At 42.1% G+C, this 26,583-nt stretch overlaps 2 protein-coding genes across 5 annotated transcripts in view; one reads left to right on the top strand and one right to left on the bottom strand.

Annotated features, from left to right (window-relative positions):
• Window positions 1–11,958, bottom strand: part of Slc39a9 (solute carrier family 39 member 9) — a 46,710-nt gene extending 34,752 nt beyond the window's left edge. For 2 of the 4 annotated variants that reach the window (XR_007213246.1, XM_048362858.1), the window contains exon 1: window positions 11,138–11,949. Coding sequence is in view for 1 of the 4 variants with exons in the window: in XM_048362858.1 (XP_048218815.1) it covers window positions 11,138–11,233 (96 nt within the window). In the remaining 3 variants the exon portion in view is untranslated. Of the gene's footprint in view, window positions 1–11,137 lie in introns of all 4 variants that reach the window. The other 2 variants (XM_048362861.1, XM_048362860.1) reach the window with 2 other exon arrangements.
• Window positions 11,959–12,175: 217 nt separating this feature from the next.
• Erh (ERH mRNA splicing and mitosis factor) lies at window positions 12,176–25,864 on the top strand. The gene is made up of 4 exons (XM_048362862.1): window positions 12,176–12,409; window positions 18,596–18,683; window positions 21,912–22,032; window positions 25,363–25,864. The coding sequence occupies exons 1-4, from the start codon at window positions 12,191–12,193 to the stop codon at window positions 25,463–25,465; spliced, it is 531 nt and encodes a 176-aa protein (XP_048218819.1). The 5' UTR covers window positions 12,176–12,190; the 3' UTR covers window positions 25,466–25,864.
• The last annotated feature ends 719 nt before the right edge of the window (window positions 25,865–26,583 follow it).

Raw genomic sequence — 26,583 nt, 5'->3', positions numbered from 1 at the left:
GCTTTTTTTTTTTTTTGGCCAGTCCTGGGCCTTGGACTCGGGGCCTGAGCACTGTCCCTGGCTTCTTCCCGCTCAAGGCTAGCACTCTGCCACTTGAGCCACAGCGCCGCTTCTGGCCGTTTTCTGTATATGTGGTGCTGGGGAATCGAACCTAGGGCCTCGTGTATCCGAGGCAGGCACTCTTGCCACTAGGCTATATCCCCAGCCTAAAAGCTTTTAATATAGAAAACAGCTTATCTCAATCCTTGTACTCATGCCCATTGTAGTATTTAAAACATCAACTACAGTTTCAAAAAAAAAAATCAGAGATGCATCTCTTACTGCAAGGCCAATTCCTTTAAAGTCCAAAGCATTGAAGAGATGGATTCCTCTTGTTGAGGTAATGATTTTTTCCACATTCTCACAAACCTTCAAGAAGATATTTTCTAATATTAATTTAGCTACTACATTTACTGTTAAATGTTAGTAACAAATAAAGAAAACTCAGGTCTGAACTCTGTTCTTCAACGAGAACAAGACACCCAGGCTTCCTGGCTCTAAATAGCAACTGTGTCATGCTAGGCAAGTCTCAGACTTCCAGACCTCCTATGCAGGAAAGTGCTCCAGTCAGGATTACTTCACAGCAATTGGTTATCAGAACCTTCTCTTTAACATTATCAGCTGCAAGCACAAAGGCCTCTAAGCACCTGCACTGAAAAGGTAAACAAACACAACCAGACTCATATCTCACAGTGCCCTTAGCAACATACAGCCGTTTGGCTAGTGACAGTAAGTAGCCGTCCCCTTCCTTAACACAGCTGACAAATGCTTACGCAAGTGCTTTATTAATGTCACTTTTTCCAATCTTTGAAAAGATTTTTCTTTTTTACAGAATACTGTTTTTCTTTTTACAAAATACTATTTTCTAAACATAAAGGAAATAAAAAATAGGGCTGGGAATGTGGCTTAGTGGTAGGGTGCTTTCCTAGAATACATGAAGCCCTGGGTTCAATTCCTCAGCACCACAAACACAAAAGGCCAGAAGTGGAGCTGTGGCATAAGTGGTAGAGTGCTGCTAGCTTTGAACAAAAGAAGCTTAGGGACAGGACTGGGGAAAAAAAAAAAAACAAGAAATAAAAAAATGGGGTTAAGGATATGGCTTGTCTAGCATACAAGAGGCCCTGGATTTAATCCCCGAGGGGGCGGGGGAGGAGAAACATAAATGGAAATCCCATGATAAGATTCGTTCATGTGACATCAAAAGCATAAACAAGCAGAAGCTCACTGCGAAAGAACCTGGGAAAGACTGGCAATAAATATTTTATCTATAACATGAGTTCAACTGAACTGCAGAAATTAAACTTATAAAAACACATTTTTCTCTAACAAATTAGCAAGGTTCTAAAAACAATACTCAATGTTGGTAAGAACAAACTGTCATATGCATTTGTTTTGAAAAATATATTTTTTAAACCTGTCAGTATAGCTGGGAATGTGGCTTAGTGGTAAAGTGCTCACCTTGCATGCTTGAAGCCCTGGGTTCCATTCCTCTGCGCCACATATATAGAAAAAGCCAGAAGTGGCACTGTGGCTCAAGTAGTAGAGCGTTAGCCTTGAGCAAAAAGCCAGGGACAGTGCTCAGGCCCAGAGTCCAAGCCCCAGGATTGGCAACAACAACAAACAAACAAAAACCTGTCAGTATATGAAGCATTTTCTTAGGAATACTTAACATTTTTGGTCCCTATCATTCTACCCCTATGAAACAGTAGGAAATAGAGCAACAGATTTAGCTGTCAAAATATGCATTCAATATTATCATGGCAAAAATCTCAAGAAAACTTAAATGGCAATCATTTTAGCTCATAAAAAGACTTCATGGAATGGAGGCACTTAAAATGCCTAGAATACAAGAACCAAAGCTGTATAAATAGGGTTTTGTTTATATATGTATGTATAATGCACATACTTTATGTATTTTTAGTGTTTTGTTCTTAGTGTTTTCTCAGGCACATTTTCCCTGCTGTTTAGCATGATCTGGGTGACCTGTGATCTCTGAACCACTTTCAAGCCTCAGGCTTTTTTATCCAGCATTTATTGTAATCGTCAGTGAACAATGTCAAATCAAAGAGTGAACAGGTGCTGTAGTGGAGCTGAGCTAATGTACAACATACTACTTGTACCAAAAAATGCCTAGAACAAGTTTTTATATAAAGGAAAATGCTTATGATACACCACCAGGTAAAAGGACAATGTAAAATTACTCCTATTTCACCTAAGCACCCAAGTTAAAAACGCAAACAAAAACCTGGAAAGGAAAATGTTATTAGTGATTTTAACTGGACAGTAGGAAAATGAATGATTTTGGTTTCTTTTTGCCCATTACCAAATTTTAAACATTTTCTAGAAAGCTAGTTTTATTGCATATAACCAGGCTTTTGTCAAAGAAACTGCTAATTTAAGTAGAAGCTATATAAATAATGGCTTTGAACCTTCTAAACCTTAAGGTCAGTTTCTTCTAGACCTACAGACGTTTAGAAGTCTTCCCAATAAAGCTATTATCAGTTATTCTCCTGTGGTTGAGAGCACAATGTCCCTAACATAGAGACCTGTTCTCCCTTACTGCTTTTAAGCAACTGTACTTTGAGGTTTGTACAAACGTGGGATGTTTCCAGTCTCCCCCTTTTTGCTGTGGCTTGGTGATCGGTGACACCCAACAGTCCTGCCAGAGCTTCCACATTGGTGACTCAAATGTGTGTTGCCTGGCACACATAGTAATATAATACTACATGAATTATAATTCAGGAGATTTCATTAAAAAAAATCTAGATTTCCAGCTCTGGAAAAATAGAAAGTTTTGACACTCTCAGGGTTAGTGTTAACAAACAGCAGGTAGTCTTAATTCTCACTACTGTGAGACTATGACACTTGGTTCTTTCCCTTCCCTTTTCCCTCCCCCTTTGTCTCTCTCTTCCTTCCTCTGTCCCTCTTGAAGGTTTTTTACTATGTCTAAGACCAGGCTAGTCTTGGACTTGGTTTTTAACCAGTAATGACTCACTGGTTATTTGATTTTATGACCAATTACCTAGCTATCAGTCAAGGTCCAACCAGGAAAAGGAAACTATAAAGTTATTTGAACAAGGAAGATTAATATAAAGAATAACTTTAAGCTGAGCACTGGTGGCTCACACCTATAATCCTAGCTACTCAGGAGGCTGAGATCTGAGAATCAGAGTTTGAAGCCAGCTCCGGCAGGAATGTCTGTGAGACTCTTATCTCCAACTAACCACCAGAAAAACTGGCTCAAAATGGTAGAGCCACTAGCCTTGAGCGGAAAAAGCTCAGGGTCAGTGACAGGCCCTGAATTCAAGCCCCACAACTAACAAGAAGCAAGGAGGGGGCTGGGGATATGGCCTAGTGGCAAGAGTGCTTGCCTCCTATACATGAGGCCCTGGGTTCAATTCCCCAGCACCACATATACAGAAAACGGCCAGAAGTGGCGCTGTGGCTCAAGTGGCAGAGTGCTAGCCTTGAGCAAAAAGAAGCCAGGGACAGTGCTCAGACCCTGAGTACAAGCCCCAGGACTGGCCAAAAAAAAAAAAAAGAAGGAAGGAGGGAGGGAGGGAGGAAGGAAAGAGAGGAAGGAAAGAGAGGAGAGAGAAGAGAGAGAAAGAAAGAAAAGAAAGAGGGAAAGGAAAGAGAGAGAAGAGAAAGGAAGGAAGGAAAAGAAAGAAGAGAGGGGAGAGAGAGAAGAGAAAGAAAGAAAAGAAAGAAACAAAAGAGGAGAGAGAAGAGGAAGGAAGGAGAGAGAGAAGAGAAAGAAAGGAAAGAAAGAAACAAAAGAGGAGAGAGAAGAGGAAGGAAGGAGAGAGAGAGGAGAGAGAGAAGAGAAAGGAAAAAAGAAAGAAGAAAAAAAAAGGAGTAACTTTAACAAAGGCATGGGGACAATAAGAAACTGAGGGCTAGAGATTAGAAAAATTACAAATACCAAGAGTGGCTACTACCAAAGGAGCAAGGTAGGAAGAGTGCCCACAAAAGAGCTTCACCATGGCTGAGAGCCAAACTCTATAGAATAGTGTGGCAAAATGGATAGCTGAAGAACTTCTGAGGCACCATACTGGTGGAATGTGCTGGGAATCTGGTTCCATGGTGTTGAGCAATGCTGTTCCCACTACAGACTCTCCTATAAACCATCCAAGTGGGGTGTCAATGGAACTGCTGCCTGCTCAAAGTTGGGTAGGTATGTGTGTGTGGAGACAGGGGCAGGGCCAGAGTGTGAAGAGCTGCCTAGAGACAGGAGCTGGGCCTTGGGAAACCTCCTGGGAAGCTGAAGACATTACAAAATGCAGGAGCCAGCACCCTGGAAGCTGGGTGTCCTGCCCAAACTGAACAAAGGAGCGGGGAAGGCTGCTCTGCTAAAATGGGTGATGAGATGCTTCCTAGAAGCCTGCTGAGCAAGCAGGCCAGAATCAAGAGGGGAAAATCCTTCCTCTTACAATTTCTTACCAGTACCCTGCCAGCTGGCAGAAGAAAGATATTGAAAGGGCTCAGATGCACTTCTTGCAGAGTAGTTAATGAAGGATCAATTTGGAGCAAGAAGTAATAAATTGTTAAGTGGTATAGTAGCCCACTAAAATTACATAAAAAGATAAATAGGAGCCAAGTGAGAATCAAGAACTACAAAGAGGAAATAAATATACTTTTTTGGTCCTTTAGTGATGTTTCTGAATTGTTAATTTCTCTTTCATTTTTTTTTCTTTTTTTTTTTTAGTCGTGGGGCTTGAACTCTGGGCCTGGGCACTGTCCTCTAGCTCTTCAGCTCAAGGCTAGCACTCTACCACTTGAGCCAAAGGGCCACTTCCAGTTTTCTGTGGGTTAACTGGAGATAGGAGTCTCGTGGAATTTCCTGCCTGGACTGGCTTTGAACAGTGATCCTCAGATTTCAGTCCTGAGTAGCTAGGATTACAGGTGAGAGCCACCAGCATTAGGATTCCCCCCCGCCCCCCAGAATGACCCCAAACTTGCTAAGAAGCTGAGGCTGGCCTCAAGCTCCATCTCCTGCCTCTATTACTAGAATGCTAGGATTATAGGATTATATAGAGCACCACTTCTGTTTGATTTGTCTCTCTCTTTCTTTCCTTCCTTCCTTCCTTCCTTCCTTCCTTCCTTCCTTCCTTCCTTCTTCTTTCTTTCTTTCTTTCTTTCTTTCTTTCTGCCAGTCCTGGGGCTTGAACTCGGGGCCTGAGCACTGTCCCTGGCTTCTTTTTGCTCTGCCAATTGAGCCACAGTGCCACTTCTGGCTTTTTCTATATATGTGGTGCTGAGGAATCAAACCTAGGGCTTCATGTATGCGAGGCAAGCACTTTATCACTAGGCCAGCCCCTCTAGTTAAGGTTTCTATAATTCTATCAGTTTCATTTTGGAAGAATTAGGAATTGAACTCAGGGTCTTACCAGCATTCTGCCACTTGAACCACTTTTGCTTTTACTTTTCCAGTCTTTCATGCTTAACATGGACAGGCCTTGGATCGTGATCCTCCTATTTCCACCTCCAGTAGCTGAGATTAGAGTCATGTGCTGCTATGTGTGGCTTTGTCATAGGTTTTAAGAAGTACTGACCTCAGCACTATTATTTGGTACCTGAAACTTCAAATTGAGCTGTAATGGATTTTACATCTCATCAATGAAATTGATGAGAAAGTCTTACCTCTAAATTCAATGAAAGTCTCACCTTTTAAATTCTTCAATTATAGTCAGTTAAGATTGTCATATAAATGTTCTGAATCCATTTCACATCATCCCTCAAAAGGGATGCCATTTTAGAGCGGATTAAACTGCACAATTTAGAACTGATTACACTGTGAAGATGGCTGGAGCCAGTGGCTCACGCCTGTAACCCTAACTACTCAGGAGGCTGAGATCTGAAGATCACTGGTTTGAAGCCAGCCCTGTGCAGCAAAGTCCATGAGAATACCATTTCCACTAACCACCAGAAAACCCGAAGTGGTGTTGTGGCTCAAAGTGGTAGAGTGTTAGCCTTGAGTTGAAGAGCTCAGGGACAGTGCCCAGGCCGAGTTCAAGCCCCAGTGCTGACCAAAAAAACAATTGTGAAGATGTCAAGTTTGCAATGAATCTTGGATAATTTAAAATGGGAACACAAAACTGCTCATTAGCAACTGAGTGGGAAAAGCATACGACAGTGCTAAATCCATGTGTCCAAGTCCTTTACCAGACCGGACCTCCTTTACTGAAAGCATGCTTTGGTCTCCATTGCAACTTTAGTTTTTCTCCTTCCTATGTGCTAAAAATATTTTAGCATTAGTTATATATTATCATAGTTACACACAACTGTATTTGACAGAGATTTTTTTTCCCCTTTGTTTAGGCATGAAGGTCCAGTTGGCCAGGCCAAAGGGCAAGGAAGAATGCCACAAAAGCATGAAGTAAGATGGTTTGGAGAGTGGAATTTGGGTCAAAGTGAAAGGAAAATCAATGCCTTATACATCTTAATCCACAGATACAGCAGGTAGACTTTGCTACAGCAATTTCAGGTTACTTGACTTTAACTCATTTCTAAATACTAATTCCAGCCATAATTAATGGTGTCACTGATCATGCAACTTTATTCCTGCTCTGAGAAATTTTTTTAAATACAATTTTTAAAATACAATTTTAAAAAAAAACAGTAGCAAGATTAAAAACATGAATAAAAAGCATACTTTTCATATAAATGAGTAGTAAAATAAAGGAGGCTTGCCTGGTGCTCTTCTCGCATTTATTTTTATTTATTTTTTTTGTCAGTTATGGGGTTTGAAGTAAGGGCCTGAGCCCTGTCCCTGAGCTTTTCTGCTTAAGGCTAGCACTCTATCACTTTGAGCCACAGCTCCACTGCCCGTTTTTCTGGTGTTAAATTGAGATAAGAGTCTTACAGACTTTTCTGACTGGGCTGGCTTTTAACCATGATCCTCAGATCGCAGCCTCCTGAATAGCTAGGATTACAGGCATGAGCCACCAGTGCCTGGCTTCTCTTTTAGTATTTATAATTAACATTCAACACTAAGAAATGCTAGACTTCCTTAAAAAGTGAAGTTGTTTAGGCAGTGTATATGTTTGGGGACCTATTTCCTAAGGGTAGAAACTGTGCTTCATACTCCCTATGAACAATATTTATTTTTTACAAACTTATCATCTTGCTGGTTTCATGATACACTAGTCTACAATAATAGTCTAACTTGCCTAAAAAAGATGTTTCATTCCTAGCAGATTAAAAAACTCCAGCCAAGGCTGGGATATGGCCTAGTGGCAAGAGAGCTTGCCTCGTATACATGAAGCCCTGGGTTCGATTTCCCAGCACCACATATACAGAAAATGGCCAGAAGTGGCGCTGTGGCTCAAGTGGCAGAGTGCTAGCCTTGAGCAAAAAGAAGCCAGGGACAGTGCTCAGGCCGAGTCCAAGGCCCAGGACTGGCAAATAAATAAATTAAATAAATAAATAAATAAAATAAAACTCGAGCCGAACAACAGATAGGGGAAAGACTCGACAAATGGGACTACTACAAAATAAAAAGTTTCTGCACAGCTAAAGACATGACCACTAAACTAGAAAGACAGCCAACCATATGGGAAAAGATTTTCACCTGCAAAGCAGCAAAGGCCTAATATCCGTCATCTACAGAGAAACCCCCTCCAAACCCAGTAAACCAATTATTAAATGGGCAAAGGATCTAAAGAGACACTTCACAGGAGAAGAAATAAAAATGGCAAAGAAACATATGAGGAAATGTTCAACATCCCTGGCAGTAAAGGAAATGCAAAAACAACCGAGACACCACCTCACTCTAGTTAGAATGGCCTATACTCTGAACTCAGGCAACAACAAATGCTGGAGAGGATGCGGAGAAAGAGGAACCCTTCTCCACTGTTGGTGGGAGTGTGAACTAGTACCACTAGAACCACACTGGAGAACAGTATGGAGGTTCCTCAAAAAACTCAGCATAGACATAACCTATGACCCAGCCGTACCACTCCTAGGCATCCATCCGGAACAGGATCCAGGATACCACAAAGACATCTGTACATCCATGTTTATCACTGCACAATTCACAAAAACCAAAATATGGAAACAACCCAGATGGCCCACTACAGATGAATGGATCTAAAATTTGTGGTAGCTGTACACAATGGAATACTACACAGTGATTAGAAATGATAAAATAATGGCATTAGCAGGGAAATGGTCAGATCTTGAACAAATAATGTTGAGCAAAACAAGCCTAGAACACAGATAACAAAGGTGCATAGTCTCCCTGATATGTGGTTGGGGAAAGTGGGGGAGAACAGTAGAGATCATGTCTGTAAAATAATAAACTTCTGGGGCTGGGGATATAGCCTAGTGGCAAGAGTGCCTGCCTCGGATACACGAGGCCCTAGGTTCAATTCCCCAGCACCACATACACAGAAAACGGCCAGAAGCGGCGCTGTGGCTCAAGTGGCAGAGTGCTAGCCTTGAGCGGGAAGAAGCCAGGAACAGTGCTCAGGCCCTGAGTCCAAGGCCCAGGACTGGCCAAAAAATAATAATAATAATAATAAACTTCTTTTCAAATGGTATTTCTACATGTTTGGGTCAGCGCCTTTATATTGTCTCTAAAACCAAACTATTACTAAATAAACATAAAAAGGTCTAGAACAGACCTACCAGAGGATCACAATAGCTCAACAGTTATATACGTATGATTATATAAGATGAGGCTAAGCAAAATGAATTCCAAGAGATGGAAACGGGAGGATTTTATTGTTGTCTTTATGTTTAATGTACTAGGTGAATTTCCTTTGGTACCCCCTGTGGTCACTGTATATGATTTTGGTACAGTGGATATTGTATATATGCTTATCTGAACTAGGGAAGGGAAAGAAAAATGAGGGAGGGTGCAACAAATATGACAAGAAATGTACTCACTACCTTATTATGTAACTGTACCCCCTCTGTACATCACCTTGTCAATAAATTAAAAAAAAACAAAACTCCAGCTGAGTTCTAGTTCAGTACCTCCTACTTGTAATCACAGCTAATCAGAATGATCTCCATTACAGGCCAGCCTGGGCAAAATATTAGCAAGAAAAACACACTGACATAGTGGCATACACCTGTGATCACAGTTACCTGGGAGGTAAATGTATGAAGACTGTGTTCCAGGGCCAGCCCAGGGAAAAAGCCAGACCCTACCTAAAAAATAATATAAAAGCAAAAAAGAGGTTGACCATGGTTCAAGTAATAGAGTGCTACCTACCAAGAACACTGGCCAAGTTCAAACCCCAGCACAGACAGGAAGAAGAGATGACAAGGAGAAAGAGAAGGATGCCGATTTGTGGCATTTGAAGACCAACAACTGAAAAACACCACTTAACCATCAGCTGAAAAGACACAAATGATATGGCATGGCAATATCTTTATAAATGTTTTGATTAATAACAGATTTACTTTCAGTGAAAAAAAGAAATTGCACCTACCTGTACATTTCAATAATCACTGAAGATCATTTAGGAAAATGCTGAAGTTGGAAAGTTATAGCACTTTTTTTTTTTTTTTTTTTTGCCAACCTGGGGCTTGGGACCCAGGGCCTGGGCACTGTCCCTAGCTTCTTTTTGCTCAAGGCTAGCACTCTACCGCTTGAGCTACAGCACCACTTCTGGCCTTTTCTGTTTATGTGGTGCTGAGGAATCGAACCCAGGGCTTCGTGCAAGCTAGGCAAGCACTCTACTGCTAAGCCACATTCACAGCCCAGTTATAAGCATCTTTTAGAAATGAAAAGTTTTAACAGAGTGCACCTTCAGTGCCACCTACTCAAGTCTGAGGAGGGAGAATCTCTTACGCTCAGGAGTTCCTCATCAGACTGGGCAACCCAGCAAGACACCACCTCAAAAGACTAAGTTATGGGGTTGCTTATCTGAATTAATTATAACTCTTTATAAGTGTTGCCTCAATAATTCAAGTATTTAAAGATGCAAATCAGTCCCAAGCCACACAAATGTCAATCCAATTCTAATGTAGTTATGATATTCCTTTTGTTATAGGAAAACAAGTAGGTTCACTAAGCACTATGGTGAGAACTCAGAAGTAGAGTTCATTGGGCCAAGGAGGACTGTAACAATCAGCAGCTACCCAGCTCAACTCAGTGTTGCCTTGAAAGTACACAGGAATAAACAGGAAAATCAAGTAAACATGTTGTTAATCTAACAAAATAAGTCTGTGAGCTGGATTCCTTGAACATGTTCCTTGAACATCCTCATATACCTTTGCTACAATCAACAATGTGGTTAACAATTGCTCTGGAAAGTGGTGCTGTGGCTCAAGCGGTAGAGCATTAGCCTTGAGCACCTCTAGAGAGGCTCAGGAACAGACCCCAGGTCCTGAGTTCAAGCCCCAGGACTAGCAAAAAAAAAAAAATTGCTTTGAGTCAGAAAAAAAAAAATCTCGATTTAAAAAGCAGCTTTGGGGCTGGGAATGTGGTTTAGCGGTAGAGTGCTTGCCTAGCATGCATGAAGCCCTGGATTCAATTCCTCAGTACCACACAGAAAAAACCGGTAGTGGTGCTGTGGCTCAAGTAGTAGGGGGCTAGCCTTGAGCAAAGAAGCTCAGGGAGAGTGCCCAGGCTCATCCAGAGCTCAAGCCCCAGGAATGGCAAAACAAATAAACAGATTTAAAAAAAAAAAAAAAAGCAGCTTTGAGTCTAAATGGACTTCATGAATGTGCTCAAATCATAAAACTTGTTCTGAGTCTCGGTGTCCTATCTGAACCTCAATTAACACTTGTGTTTTGGTCACTGCTACGTGCTTTTGTTTGCTTGCTTGCTTGTTTTGGTTCTGGATATTAAAACCAAGGCATATTTATGCTAAGCAAGCCCTGTATGCCTTTTGGGGGGATTCGGAATATTCTAGGTCCTTCAATGGAACTATCATCCACCGATACCAGTTAAGATTTCCTGCGATAGATCTGAAGTTTGTTTCCACGGTTCAATGTCCTGTATCTTTAAAATATTCTCTTCCTTAATGAGGCCTTTGGCGCTGAGATTTAACCAGAGAAGCAGCTTCCCTTTACAAACACCACTCCTTCGTGGCATCATCCTAACAGTCGATTTAAAAAAAAAAAATCTAGACTTTCTTACCTCTGAGAAATTCACAGCCAAAGGAATGATCCCAGCCACGTAACATCCCACCAACATCGACAGAGATAGCAGACTAATGGAGATGAAATCATCCATCCTTCCCTCCTGCCGTCACCCTACAGCCGCCAGACTTCAAAATTCCAAAGGCTTCCAAAGGGGTGCGGGTTCCAAGAACAAGTGGGCTTTTCCGGTGGTTTCAGCCTCCCCGCGGCGGGTGTGTTCACGGAGCACGTCGCTCTTGAACGGACTTGTAAACAGCAGCCTTCCCACCCTCCCACTTTTTTTTTTCCTGACACTTTGAGCCAGTCTTCAGTTCCAGCCCGCGGATTCTCAGATGGCAGTCACTAGCTTCTCGTGGGTGGACAGCGGTGGGGAAGTGGTGCACGGAGTGGTGTTGCTCAGCCGTGGGAAGGAGGGCGGTATACAACGGCCCACTCCTCCCCCGCCCCCCACAGACACAGCCCACGTGCCCGGCAGCAGCGGGGGAAGGAGAAAAAGCCCAGCGAGCCCGCGCGTCCCCTCACCCCCGCTTCGCCTAGGGCGGCCACGCCGGTGATCCGCCCCCCTCGAGTAGGGACCAGCCCACCGGCCCAGCAAAGTCCCCTCCGAGTCCGGAATGGGAAGAGCCGCCCTGCAGGCCCCTAACGACGAGTGCTAGGGATTCAGCAGCAAAGCTGACACCCAACTGTCTCTGCCCTAGACCCGATGCTGCCCACGGTACTCCTCTCCTCCACGCCTCGACCCCGAGACGCCGATACCACAGCGGCCATGGCCGCCAAGTGGCACCTCTTCATTACACCGACTTCCGGATCGTGTCCCCGCCCCTCCGCAGAAGGGCACGTCCGGGTTACAACCAGCCTATAAGGCGGGAGTCTTCCGTTGCCGCCATTTTTAGTAGGGCTAACAAAAGCTAACTGTCGTCGCTCTCTACTTGTGATCACTTAGGTCGGATGTTTAACAGCTTCAAGTACTGAAGGCAGTGTCTTGAGATGCACGACTCTTTCTAAAGCTTCCACACGTTCCCGGAAGCGCCTCCTATTGCCCTTATCTAAGATGGCCGAAACGGAGTCAGTCGCCGCTCTAGCTACCGGAAGTGTATGCATCTCCGTGGTCTTCAAAAAGGCTCTGTGGTGTCGCTCTTCCGACCACTTCCGGCGGCTCCTCTCGCGGGGATTGGCTGTTGGCGGCGTTGTAGCTGAGCTCGTGTGCGGCGGTAGTGTTGGCGGCAGCAGCGGCAGCAGCGGCAGCAGCACCGGGGCGTTTGGCGCGATGGTGAGGAAGGCCTTAACGGCTACCTAAGGCTTCTGAGGGCTTCTTATCCTTCTCATCCCTAGCGATCCATTGCGAGCGTGCTGGTTCTCGCTCCTTCGGCTTGTAGAGCGACCCTTCTCCTTCCCGCCTTGGAGGCTCGGGGCCTGGCTCTAGGCCGCGCGGACTAGCTGGGCTCTGCGGCTGCGCGGGCACGCGGCGGGCGTCCGGGAGCGCTCTCTGTGGAGAGTTCTCGGCGGCGTGCACCTGGGGCGGGGGGCGGGGGGGAGCAGAGGCGTGGAGGGCGCGCTTTCCCTTCAGAAGTTCGGTCCTTAGAAAGTATTTTCCTCTTTGTCAGGGTCTTCAGTTGGCGTCCCCTTCAGCCCCCGACCCCCTTCGCACTTCTTACTTGTAGTCTCTTGGGACGAGACTCTGGGAAGATGGGCTCGGTTCGGGTTCCAGGCCCAGAGACTGAGCATAGGGAGAGTGAGATGGCTTGTTTAGTTTTATAAATTGTGAGTTTTTTTGTGTGGTGTTTTTTTTTAAGTCAGCCGGGCTGGGAATGTGGCTTAGCGGTAGAGAGTTCGCCTTGCATGCATGAAGCCTTGGGTTCGATTCCTCAGCACCACATAAACAGAAAAAGCCTGAAGTGGCGCTGTGTGCTAGCCTTGAGCAAAAAAAAGGCAGGGACAGTGCTCAGGCCCTGAGTCCCAAGCCCCAGCACTGGCAAAAAAAAAAAAAAAAATCAACTTCCGGGCGCCGGTAGCTTACGTCTAATCCTAGCCTCTCAGGAGGCTGAGATCTGAGGATCGAAGTTCCTAGCCAGTTCAGACCGGAAGTCCAAGAGACTCTTACCTCCAGTTAAACGCGTAGAAAACCGGAAGCAGAGCTGTGGCTCAAGAGGTAGAGCACCAGCTGTGAGCAAAAAATGCTCAGGGACTCTGCCCTCGGCTGAGCTCAAGTCCCAGGCTCAGCACACCCAGCACACATACACAAAAAAGTCAACCAGAAGTTCGCGTGAGTTTTTTGGTTTGTTTGTTTTTGCCAGTCTCAGGGCTTGAACTCTGAGCTTGAGCACTGTCCCTGGCATCTTTTTTTTGCTCAAGGCTAGCACTCTACCACCGGAGCCACAGTGTCACTTCTGGCTTTTTTCACTTATGTAGTGCTGAGGAATCAAACCCAGGACTTCATGTATTCAAGACCAGCACTCTTCCGCTAGGCTATGTTCCCAGCCCCTCGCATATATTTGGAATCCATACTTCACCTATCTTTTTCCAGTTGTTACAGTTATTTTTAGAAAAGAACTCTTTCAGGTTGTAATTTACTGAGTTGAGATAGTAATATTTGGCCCAACATCATGTCCTAAGGAGAATTGCTAATTGAAGACCAAGTTTCAGCATTTTGCTTTAACAGGCAGTAATATCTAGGCCAGGTTGAACTGCCCCTATGCCTGTATTTGGTATTGTCTTCAGACGTTTAGATTAGAATCTGGGAACGTGACTGCAGCTAATATCAACCAGTTCATTCTAGTTTGACAAATGTCAAGTGTTGGAAAGGTTCTATTTCGTTTTTGTCCTCTTGTAGTTTGAGAAAAGCATTTGAAACATGGTGTGGCCTTTTGCCATACCAATCTGGATTGTAATTGTACTTGATAGGCTTCCCCCCTTAGCTGGGATGGTATGTACATGCCACCAAGCCTAGGTTTTTGTTGGTTGAAGTGAGAATCTTGTGAACTTTTTGTTTGCCCAGGCTGGCAGGCTGGCCTTGAACTGTCATCTTCCTGATCTCAGCCTCCCAGGCAACTGAGATTACAAGCATGAGCCACCTAACCTTGAATTAAATAAAGATTCTTACAGTTTGTTTGTGGGACTTTTAAAAAGTAAACAAAAGCAGAACACTGTGGCTCAGGCCTGTAATCCTAGCTACTCAGGATGCCAAGATCTGAGCATCACCTGGGGGGCAGGGGCGTACATGAAACTCATCTCCAATTATCACCTCCTATTCCCCCCCCCCAAGAAACTGCCAGATTAACTGTTCATCAGAATGAATCCCTTTAGTTTAACAATCAAAGAGAGTGACTTTTTTTGTTTTACAAAATTCTTAAGTTTTTCCTGACTTGCACCTTAAGATTTGTTTTATCTTGTTGTAGCAAATAGAAATAAAATGCTCAAGTACGTATTTTTATTATGTCATACCCATGTAAATGACTGTAAGGAAGACAAGGGCCAAATTATGCAGCAGAAAAAAATTGTTTGAATTTTTTTTACAAATAAACCAACTTTAATAGATATTATTTTGTATTTATATAACACCTTCAAGAATCTTAAATGCTTAAAGACATTATCTCTAATTAATCCCCACAACAACCCCGTCAGGTAGGTATTACTCCCATTTTACAAGACAGGGAAACTGAAGCACAGAGAGGTTAAGTGACTTGCCCAAGGTCACACAGTTAAGTTCACTGAAGAGCCAGGACTCAAGCGCCTTAGCCTCCCAGCTCCCAGCCAAATACCTCATGAGAGAATCTTCAATAAAAAGTATCTTTAAAGAAAGTATTAAGAGTAGTATGTTATGAAAAAGAAGCCTTTCTACTGCCACCGAGGAAAGAAAAAAACCCTATACTGATGGTTGAGGCCACAAGACCCATAGAGAACATTTCCTTTCTTCCCTTTCCTAAAGTCTCCTGACTCCTGTCTTAAGTAATCTACAGGTAAAATTTCCAAGACAGAAGCCATGTGACTTAGAAGCAGGACATAATTACTTAAGAATATTTACTTTTAGTTAACGATATGAATTTTTAATTTTAAAAAGTCTGAACTATCTCCGAAGATGAAAGTGATTAAAATGGCCTGGGAAGTATGGTCTTTAAGAAATCAGTAATAGGGCTGGTGATATGGCTTAGTGGCAAGAGTGCTTGCTTTGTATACATGAAGCCCTGGGTTCAATTCCCCAGCACCACATATACAGAAAACAGCCAGAAATGGCAGAGTGCTAGCCTTGAGCAAAAAGAAGCCAGGGACAGTGCTCAGGCCCTGAGTCCACGCCCCAGGATTGGCAATATATATATATATATATATCCTGAGCCCTGGAAAGGTAAAGCAAAATAATAAAGTTCTGTCATAAAAATAAAAAAAAAATCAGTAATAGCCAGGTGGGTGGCTCATACTTGTAATCCTAGCTACTTGGGAGGTTGGGATCTGAAGCCAACCTGAGCAGGAAAGTCCTTGAGACGCTTACCTCCAGTAATTACCCCAAAATAAGCCCGAGGTAGAGCTGTGACTCAGTGGTAGAGCACTATCCTTGAGCAAAAAGAAAAAAAGAAGCTCAGGGACAGTGCTCACACAGGTCCTGAGTTCAAGCCCCAGGATTAGTACACACACATTGGTAACAGGGAAACGCCACCATTTAAAAACAATAGCCATTTGGGCTGTAGTTTTTAGTGTCATGCTCCATCTTTACTAGTTTTTAATCCTTTTCATTGAGCACTAAGTAACTGTTGAAAATAGCAAACTTTACCAACAGGTTCATTTTAAGACAAATGTGAAAAGCTGCTTTATAACTTCATTCATATGTTGCTCTTCAAGCCGTTAGGCCTTAGTTTGCCCTAGAATAAAATGATATGTCTAGGGCAAGCCCTGCTCAAAGAATGCTATTGTTTTTTTCCCAGCAAATGAGAGTGAACTTGAACTCCGAGCATTCTTTTTGAGATAAGGCACAGCCCTAGCTGGCTTCTAACCATAGTCCTCAGATCTCAGCCTCCTGTTAGGTTTGCAGACATAAGCCACTGGTGCCTGGCTGAATCTGCTTCCAGTAGTGGGTTTACACAACTTTCTGTATAACAAATCTAATAGAGTATTTTCTCTGGCTTTTAATCATTAGTTAACAGGATTGAAATTATTATACACATATATTACATTAATACTGTTCAGGTTATAGATGAAAGTTGTTGCTTAAAAAAGCATTTTCTGCTTTTATTCAGCAAGTCTACGTATCAGCCACTTCCATTCCAGTTTGTTGATAGAAACTTGGATAATTCCAAGAGTTTGGGAATTCTGTCATGAATTTATTTATTTTTTAGTGTCCAACCTGGGCTTGAACTCAGTGCCTGGGCACTGTCCATTAGGTTTTGTGCTCAATGATAGAGTTCTACCACTCTAGCCACGGTTCCATTTTCCAGTATTTTGGTAGTTCATTGGAGATAAAAGTTTCACAGACTTTACTACCCAGGCTTGCTTTGAACTGTGATCCTCAGGTGTCAGCCTCTGAGTAACTAGGATTTACAGGTGTGAGCCACTGGTGCCCAGCTAAAAAATTTTTCTAAGCCAAAACCTAGTAGGACAAAAGTTGATTTAGGATTGGGTTTACAGTGGAATTTTATCATGTTATCACTTAACCAGTCTAATGAAACAAATGGGGAGGGGGTTACAGTTTCAGTAGACCAGTGACTTCCACCCTGGCATGACATTTAGTGATATCTGTAGGCATTTTTTATTGCCACAGCTTGGGGGTGGGATAGTGGCATTTAGTTGGTACTGGCCAGGGATGCTGCTAAACATCCTTCAGTGCATAAGATAATGCCAAAGAACCATCTAGCCCAAAGTAAAATGGTGTGGAGGCTCAGAAACCCCGAAATTGATCTCCCAACAAAAAACGTGCCTCCTGGGTCAGGGTGGAAGAGACTACCTTTTCTTCAGTGTGTTCACAGATCTTGTGATAAGACCACCTAGCCAGTTTCATCATTGTAGTATTGAAATATATATAACGTGGGTACAGAATAGCCCCCAAGGCATCTATTAAGTGAATGGCATTTTTAGTTATTTACAATAACAAGGATTGAATCTCTAGGACCTTGTATACATGCTAGGCAAATAATGTGCCACTGGTCATAGCCTCCCCTTCTCCCCCTTTTTTAAATTTTGTATAAGGTTTGTCTTAATTTACTTTGTAGCCCAGACCAGGCTCCATCCCAAATGCTGTAATTACAGATGTGCTTTCCCATACCTGGCTCTAGATGTTTTTCTAGGGTAATATTTACTATATGTATTTCATATTGCCAATTTATCTCCCCCACACACACCCTTTCCTGGGGCCTGAACTCAGGGCCCAGGCTTTTTTGTGCTCTAGCCTAGCCTCTACCATCTGAGCCACAGCACTACCTCCAGCTTTTTCAAGTAGTTTATTGGAGATGTTAGTCTCATGGGGATTTTCTTTTCTGCCTGGGCTGACTTGAACATTGTCCTCAGATTTCGGCCTCCTGAGTATCTAGGATTACAGGCATGAGCCACTGATGCCCGGCGTGCCAATTTATCTTTTACCTTGATGTTTTTATCTTTTACCTTGATGTTAAGAGTCTAACCCTTGCAAAAAATAAAAGCGTGACTCCACTGTTGTGCTAAAGTTGGAAAAAGAATATAGGTTGAAAATTGTGCCTGTGGTGGTTATAGCATTTCCATTTTCTTTCATCAACCCTTATCCTAGTTTTTATTGGGGACTTAATGGGGCTAGAAATAAACAGAAGACTGGAGACAGGAAACCGTAACAGGTATAGTCTGGTTTTGAAGAAGTGATACAAGGGGCTGGAGATACAGCCTAGTGGCAAGAGTGCCTGCCTCGGCTACACGAGGCCCTAGGTTCGATTCCCCAGCACCACATATACAGAAAACGGCCAGAAGCGGCGCTGTGGCTCAAGTGGCAGAGTGCTAGCCTTGAGCGGGAAGAAGCCAGGGACAGTGCTCAGGCCCTGAGTCCAAGGCCCAGGACTGGCCAAAAAAAAAGAAGTGATACAAAAATAGTGTGGCACCAAGTATTGTACATTTGTAGGCAGTAAGCGTGCTCTTGAACTTAAGAAAGCAGTCATTGGGCTGGTAATATGGCCTAGTGGCAAGAGTGCTTGCCTTGTATACATGAAGCCCTAGGTTCGATTCCCCAGCACCACATATATAGAAAACAGTCAGAAGTGGCGCTGTGGCTCAAGTGGCAGAGTGCTACCCTTGAGCAAAAAGAAGCCAGGGATGGTGCTCAGGCCCTGAGTTCAAGGCCCAGGACTGGCCAAAAAAGAAAGCAGTCATTAAGGACCAGAGACTATAGAGACCTTCCCAGGAGAGTTGTGAATCCAGTTGCTAATATCTACTTAACATTCTAACAACTAAGTCATTATTGAGTCTCCTTATCTCATGCTGTGAATTTCTCAGATCACTTTTTTTCCTTCAGTCTCACACCATTTTGCTGGTACAGCCTACCAAGAGGCCAGAAGGCAGAACTTATGCTGACTATGAATCTGTGAATGAATGCATGGAAGGTGAGTATAACACTGTAATCAAAGGGAAGAAATCTGCAACTCTCAACCTGTACACTCTACAAATGTGTCTTATTTAGGATCTGGGTTTATTTTTTTACTCGATTTCTTGAATTGTTAGTTTAAGCAGAGAAAATAGATATTTAGAGTGTTCCCCACTTGTGTTAGCTATTTCATACATTCAAATTATTACAAATGTTACTTTCCTGTTTGTTTGCTTGTTTGTATTGTATTCTGGGGCTTGAATGGGGCCTCACATTCTTAATTAGGTCTGCCTGAGCTGGCTTCAAACTAGGATGAGCAGAACTCATCCTCCTGTGTAGCTAGGATTACAGGCATAATAAGCCACTAACACCAGGCTTACTCTACTGTTTAAATCAAGCTCCAGAATATAATATAACTAGTTACATTTCAGATGTTCTTTCTTACGTTTCTTTGTTGTGTTGGACTATGTAAATATATTTCAGATAGTCATTAAACTCTTAACACTACGTAAGACTGTTAAGGCAGAGCTTTGGGGATGGTCTTCTGAACCCAATAATCTGCCTAATAAACAGTGGTCCTTAAAAACTGTTTAAATTTGGTTACAGCTCATCAGAATGTTAAAAAATAAAAAGTTCAGGATAGAGACTAATGAAACCAAGTAGCATAATTTAATTCTTCATTTGATAAGCTCAAGGCAGCTATTAGCCCTTAATGTTTTACTAGGTTAATTGCTAGAGTGTAGATTGGACCTCACAAATTGGATTTATTCTTATGCTGATCTTTACATCTGGTTAGCCAATTGGGTGGTGCACCCCACATCCTTCCTAGTAATTATTCATTCCTCACTTTTTCTGTAAAGATTATAATCACATTGTGCTGCTGGCCACATATCTAAAACTGTTAAATACTCAAAACTAACTGGGTCAGACTTAAAATTGGTACATGTAGAACAATGATTCTGTATGCCTATGAAAATAAAGACTACTTGTAATTAGAGATGGCTTCTAGAAACCTGATATAATTCCTTTGGAGAAGCTGTCAAATTGTACTCCAGTTTTAGAGATCAAAGCACTTCTCACACTTTCAAGTCCAGTCCTTTACTATGCTTGCTTGTCATTACTCAACACTACTTTAGCATAGTATCTTATCTATTTTTCATATTTGCATTTTGCTCCTGCAGTTCCCTTTAATGATCATGACTTGAACAGGCAGGAAAGCCTATGAGACTTATCTCCAAGTAGCCACCAACAAGCTTGTAGTGGAACTGCGGCTCAAATAATAGTGTTAGACTTGAGCAGAAAAGCTCAGGGATAGCTCTGAATTCAAGCCCCAGGACTAACACACAATTTTTTTTTCTTTTGTTGCTGATGTATTTGGTTTCACAGCACAAGGTACACATCCAGGGTCACAAAATTAATGCCTGTGTTTTTTCTAAAGTTATAGCCTTAGCAATTACTTTTATTCACTACATTTTTAACAAATACACATGTAATACAATATGCAATAATATTGTAACAATGCATATTACACATAATAGTAACATAACACAATGTAATAATAATACATTTTGAATACACATGGTATAAGGAATGGACCATATTTCATTTGTGTGTAGCTTTTCAGTCAACATAACACTGGGAAAGCAATTGACCATAAATACAAAGGACTCTATTTCTGTTACATTGATCACTAGTTGCCTGTTCTTAAGCCAATATCACTCTATTTTGAATACAGTAATTTAGGGATAATTTTGGAAATAGGGAAGAGTTCTTTGTCAAGATTATATTGGTTATCCTGGGTATCTTGCATTTCTATCTCAAATTTAGGATTACCTTGTTAGTTTCTGTGAAAGTAGCTCAGATTTTATATCTTTAATTTCTGTAAAACTGGTGATAATGTTTCCTTCTTTTATCAATTTTGCTCTTTTTCTAAGTATAGATGATTGAACCCAGAGCCTCACACTTAGGAGACGAGCTTGATTGTTTGGTTTGGGTTTTTTGCCAGTCCTAGGGCTTGAACTCAGGGCCTGAGCACTGTCCCTGGCTTCTTTTTGCTCAAGGCTACTCTGCCACTTGAGCCACAGCGCCACTGAGGAATCAAACCCAGAGCTTCATGTATACGAGACGAGCACTTTACCACTAGGCCATAGTCCCAGCCCCCATCACACTTACTTAAGTACAAGTCCTCTGGTATTTGAGCCATGTTCCCAGCCCAGCAGCTCAAATTTTAATATGGATTGTGGTGAAATGTATTGGTGATTAGAGGGGGGAAGCATTATCATCCTAATGCTGTATTCTAGTCCATGAACACAGTCTTTACTTTCAGTGACATGTAATTTTCAGTGTATAAGTCTTATGCTGCTTTTAATAAATTTATTACTAGTAACTTTATTCTTTTCTTAGGCTGATTTTTTTTCTTATTCATGAAATTTGAAGGTGAAATAGAAAGTTTTCATTTGTTGTTACCCATATTCCAGTGTGGGATTTTTCTTTACATACTTTATGGCCACAAAATTTACTGAAACCTGTTAGTAAGAAACAGGTGTCACAGTGGTACATTATACCACCTATAATCCCAGCTACCCTTGAGGCAAAAGTAAGAGGATCTCACTCCATGTATATCCAAAGCAAAAGGACTGAGGGCATGGCTCAAGTGGTAGGGTACTTGCCTAACACTCGAGACCCTGACTTTAATCCTTAGTACTACCAAAAAAACTTCCCAGAAGCAGGCCTTGGGCCTTATGCATACTGATCAGACAGTCTGCCACTATCTAGGGGGCGGGGGGTGTTGGTCATGGGCTTGAACTCAGAGTCTGGGCACTGTCCCTGAGCTCTTATGCTCAAGGCTAGAGCTCTACCACTTTGAGCCCAGCGCCACTTCCAGCTTTTGAGTAGTTAGAGATAGTCTCACAGGGACTTTTCTACTTGGGCTGGCTTCTTACCACAGTCCTCAGGTCTCTCAGCCTCCTGAGTAGCTAGGTTTACAGGCATGAGCCACCATCGTCTGGCTGTTAAACCATTTTTTGATCCATCAGATAACAAGTCTTCAAAGTCCTTCAGATCTAGTGGTTTGAAGTAGTCATTTTATTAAGGAAAAAAAATGTTACCAACATTTTAGTGAATTTGTGAAATTTTAGTTACTAGTTAATACTAACAAAAGTTAGTATTGACATAGTGATGCTCATGTAGAAGCTCGTGCAATTATAAAGTTTTATGTTGGTTGGGGTTTTTTTCTCTTTTCTTGTAGGTGTTTGTAAAATGTATGAAGAACATCTGAAGAGAATGAATCCCAACAGCCCCTCCATCACGTATGATATCAGCCAGTTGTTTGATTTTATCGATGATCTGGCAGATCTCAGCTGCCTTGTGTGAGTATTAGCCACCATATCTCCATTTGTATTTTTGTATTACTTGTCTATCTGAGATGATTTAAGGTTTGGGGAGTTTTCTGGGTGCTTGACAGTAATCTTTGGATTTTTTTATGTACTGTATAGTAATTAATGTTTCGCTTACATATAGATCATAAGTTATAAAGCCAGATTTACAGGCATAAAAGTTAGTGGTATTTTGGTGTGGTAAAAACATTTGCCTAGTATACACAAAATCCTGAGTTCAATCTCCTTTAGCATTGAATGGCAAAAAAAGAGTGCAGACTAAAAATCAGTATAGTAGAAACTATAGTAAGGTTTTATTTCTGAACATAAACTCAGGGCAATCTGGTTTATGTATTAATAAAATTTTTATTGTTATTATAAAAGTAATGTACAAGGGCTGAGAATGTGGCTTAGTGGTAATGTACAAAGGGGTTACAGTTATATAATGTAGGTTTCTGTTGTTGTTTTCCCTTGCCAGTCCTGGGGCTTAAACTCGGGGCCTGGGTACTGTCCCCGGGCTTCTTTTCCTCAAGGCTAGCACCACTTGAATCAGAGCACTACTTCCAGCTTTTCCCCGCCCCCCCCACCCCCCCATTTATGTGGTACTGAGGAATTAAGCCCAGGGCTTCATGCATGCTAGATAAGCACTCTACCACTAAGCCTCATTCCCAGCCCCCTATAAGTATTTTTGTTAGTGTTGTTGTTGTTATTGTTGTTTTGCCAGTCCTGGGGCTTGAACTCCGGGCCTGAGCAATGTCCTTGAGCTCTTTTTGCTCAAGGCTGGCACTCTACCACTTGAGCCACATCCCCACTTTCAGCTTTTTCTGTGTATGTGGTACCAAGGAATCGAACCCACAGCTTTCTGCATGCTAGGCAAGCACTCTACCACTAGACCAAACTCTTGGCCCTAATGTAAGTTTTAAGACAAAAGTGTTTTGAATATACAAGCTTTCCTTGTTTAGAGATGGGGGTGCATCTTCATCTATTGCCAAATGGGAAGACAGCTTGCTGTCTTTAGAAGCACTGCTTAATACAGTACCCAGACCCTCAGATTTTGTTATTATGTGACCACAGCAAAGCTGTAAGATACCAACAGCTAGGAATTTTACTAATATACTTGCATTTAATTGTCTCATTTCCAAGTGTGGGCCAGCAGTCCTTAAAGAAGACATCATTACTATTCCATGAGTTAGTTAAAAGCTAGCATACAGATTGATGGATCCCTAAATGTTGACAAGCATTGGGGAATGGAATGGTCTAACTAAGGCTGCCAGCCCCAGATACATAGTTCTGAGAAATTCTGTCCTATTTTACTGTTTTCAGTGTCAATATAAATACTATGGTTTAATCCGCAACTCCTTGAAATGGACAAAATTGGCACCTGTTTAATGAGTAAACATGGATAGGACAGTCAAAACTTTACTTTTTAGAATATTTCTCATAACAAAAGGATATTAGTAAAGTACTGCATGTTACTCTTACTTGGTTAAACATTTTATAAATGGAAAGCTTGTACATTTTTAATAACAAGCTTTAAATCTTATCATTCATGGGAAGACTAAAATGTTAATAACAAGCATTTCTGCTTTGGAGTTTCTTTATCTTGCCATCCAGATTTGCCAAGTAGACCGTGGAGGCATCAGGAGTGTATTATGTTTACTTCCTCACCCAACATCACTTAGCTAAGAAGTTGCTTCACTTATACTTAAATTTTTTTTGCTTAGAACTTAAAAGATATAACCTGGGGCAGCATCATGAAATTATCATTGGTAAATCTGAGACATCTCTTAGGTGTCATTAAGCAAAATGGATTGAGTTATAGAAGCAGACTACATCTTTGACCTTTCTTGGATACTACATAGGTATTCCCACCAGGTGGTGTATGCACACAGCTTAAAAACAATGTGTGTTGTGTATTTGGGCAACAGCTGGTGGTTTATTTCTGCTTTTTTATGCTGTGCTTTAGTTGGAGACTCCAAAAAGAATATATTACTGTTAACCAGCTAGGTTTCAGTGTTAGGACAGATAGAAGGTTTCTCTTTTTTTTCTTTTAAGTCCTATAAAGATAAATTCCTGTAGTGACTAACAGAGGGCTTCCTGATGCCCACCTCCACAATCTCTCTTTTTGTCTGTCCTGGGGCTTGAACTCAAAGCTTGGGTACTATCCTTGAGCGTTTTCTCCCGTTTCCCCCCCCACACACACACACACACCGTCTCACCCACCCGTCCCGCCCCCAAGACTGCTTGAGCCAGCTCTATGTCTGGCTTTTTGGTGATTCAGTGGAGATAAGAGTCTCACAGCCTTTCCTGCTCAGGCTAGTTTTGAACCCCGAGATCCTCAGATCTCAGTTCCCTGAGTAACTAGGCTTGCAGATGTGAGCCACCAGTGCTTGGCTCCTCTCTCTCTCTCTCTCTCTCTCTCTCTCTCTCTCTCTCTCTCTCTCTCTCTCTCTCGTCAAAGCTCCCTTCTCTTTTCATAAGAGGTGTTTTGGAGCTTGCTTTGTGGGGTTTTTGTTGCTTTGATTTTTTAATTTTATTTTTATTTTTATTTTTTTCTTGGACTCTGGGCCTGAGCACTGTCCCTGGCTTCTTTTTTGCTCAAGGCTAGCACTCTGCCACTTGAGCCACAGCGCCACTTCTGGCCGTTTTCTGTATATGTGGTGCTGGGGAATCGAACCCAGGGCCTCATGTATATGAGGCAGGCACTCTTGCCACTAGGCCATATCCCCAGCCCTGATTTTTATTTATTTTTTTGCCAATCCTGGGGCTTGAACTCAGGGCCTTAGCACTGTCCCTGGCTTCTTTTTGCTCAAGGCTAGCACTCTGCCACTTGAGCCACGGCGCCACTTCTGGCCCTTTTCTATATATATGGGGCTGGGGAATCGAACCCAGGGCTTCATGTATATGAGGCAAGTACTCTTGCCACTAGGCCATATTCTCAGCCCTGTTATTAAAGATTTATTGGTTCAAATCAATCGAAAGTTTATGCTAATGTTTGGCTTTTGTTTTGTAATCAGTAAAGGAACTATGAAAATAAGAAACTGCGTGGGAGAAAGAACACATGTTTTCTAGTCAAACTATTGAGTAGATAGGAAACAGTGAATGACTAAAGAACTCTAGGCCTTGGTTTCTTTCTCCACATAATCTGAAGTTTATATTGGCTAAAATTCAGGAACTATGTATGCAACTTTTCCCATTATTTTAATGTGGGTCATGTGTGGGAATGTACACATCAGTGCCATCGTTTGCCCATTATAAACTGGGCCTCTAAACATGACAACAATTAACTAATATAACTTTGCTTATTACCTTTCTGTTTTCTAGTTACCGAGCTGATACCCAGACATACCAGCCTTATAACAAAGACTGGATCAAAGAAAAGATCTACGTGCTCCTTCGTCGGCAGGCCCAACAGGCTGGGAAATAATTGAGTTGGAAGCATTAGGGCACAGGGGGTGGGCTTGGAACACAGGTGTGTACAATGTGCTATAGTGGGAGTTTGTATTACAGTGATGCTGTTTCCATTTTGTTACACTCTAGCCAAGATCGAATGTATTAGATGAAATGTGGGGATCTTTTCAATTGAAAGCCCTCATTGTATCTTTTTCTTTTCTTTTTTTTTTTACTTAAACATTTTTATGATGATTTAGATAGGGAAGTTGTTCATTGTCAGTTAATGTTGGTTCCAGTCCTTCAAACTGTTCCTATCTACTTTATAACATTCAAATACTAATCCTTCAAGATGGGGTGGGGTGGAAACAATTTAGTTATGTACTCAGATAAAGTCTTAGTGCAAAGTAAATAAATGTTCTTTAGTTATATTTTCTTATTGAGTGATTTTTCTTTTGCCTCTGTACATTGCATTTTCTTCAATAGCATTATCAATTTTATAACTAGTAGGCTTCCACCAAAAGTTTGAAGAAAGTTTCTATGTGTGCTAATAAACATTTTATTTTTATTTGAGATGAAGCTAGTTAGCTCTTACCTCATTGTACTTGCCTGGGGCTGCCTACCTTGATCCTCCTACCTGTGTCTAGCTCATCTTTGGTATTAAAGACCTGAGCTACCACACCCAGCTGGTAGGTTGATACTAAATTTGTCTGGTGGCTTAAGCATGTAACTAGCTACTCCGGAGTCTGAGATCTGAACATCATGGTTTGAAGTCAGCCCAAGCAGGAAAGTCCATGAGACTTATCTCCAAGTAACCACCAAAGTCAGAAAAGGAGCTGTAGCTGAATGCTATCTTTGAAGAAGAAAACAAAAGCTTAGCCCCTAAGCTCAGGGCCCAGAACAGCCCCCCAAAAATAAAGAGGAGCATAACAATAGAGTGTGATTGCCCCTTGTGACTGTGGCTGGGTGGCAGCTGTGGCTCATTGCCCAGTATCCTTAGAATGTATAACACTACATTGCTAGCCTGGGATGAGGTCAGAATTCCAAGGATGGTTTTAACAGACTTGCAGTAAAGCAGCTTGTCTACAACAACCACTTGGTTTTGACCAAGTACAAGTCTTCACCATGTGAATACCAATTCTGTGCAGAGCTCTG

The sequence above is a fragment of the Perognathus longimembris genome, chromosome 14 (assembly GCF_023159225.1).
Source record: "Perognathus longimembris pacificus isolate PPM17 chromosome 14, ASM2315922v1, whole genome shotgun sequence".
NCBI lineage: Eukaryota > Metazoa > Chordata > Mammalia > Rodentia > Heteromyidae > Perognathus > Perognathus longimembris.
The sequence above is the reverse complement of the archived record's forward strand: the minus strand, read 5'-3'. Positions and strand labels throughout refer to the sequence as shown.

Excerpts from the sequence above, each read along its gene's own strand:
- Erh (XM_048362862.1), top strand. The coding sequence starts at position 12,191 with ATGGCCGAAACGGAGTCAGTCGCCGCTCTAGCTACCGGAAGTGTATGC. Across the intron at positions 18,684-21,911 it reads TGTGAATGAATGCATGGAAG|GTGTTTGTAAAATGTATGAA; the intron begins GTGAGTATAACA and ends CTTTTCTTGTAG. Across the intron at positions 22,033-25,362 it reads GCAGATCTCAGCTGCCTTGT|TTACCGAGCTGATACCCAGA; the intron begins GTGAGTATTAGC and ends TCTGTTTTCTAG.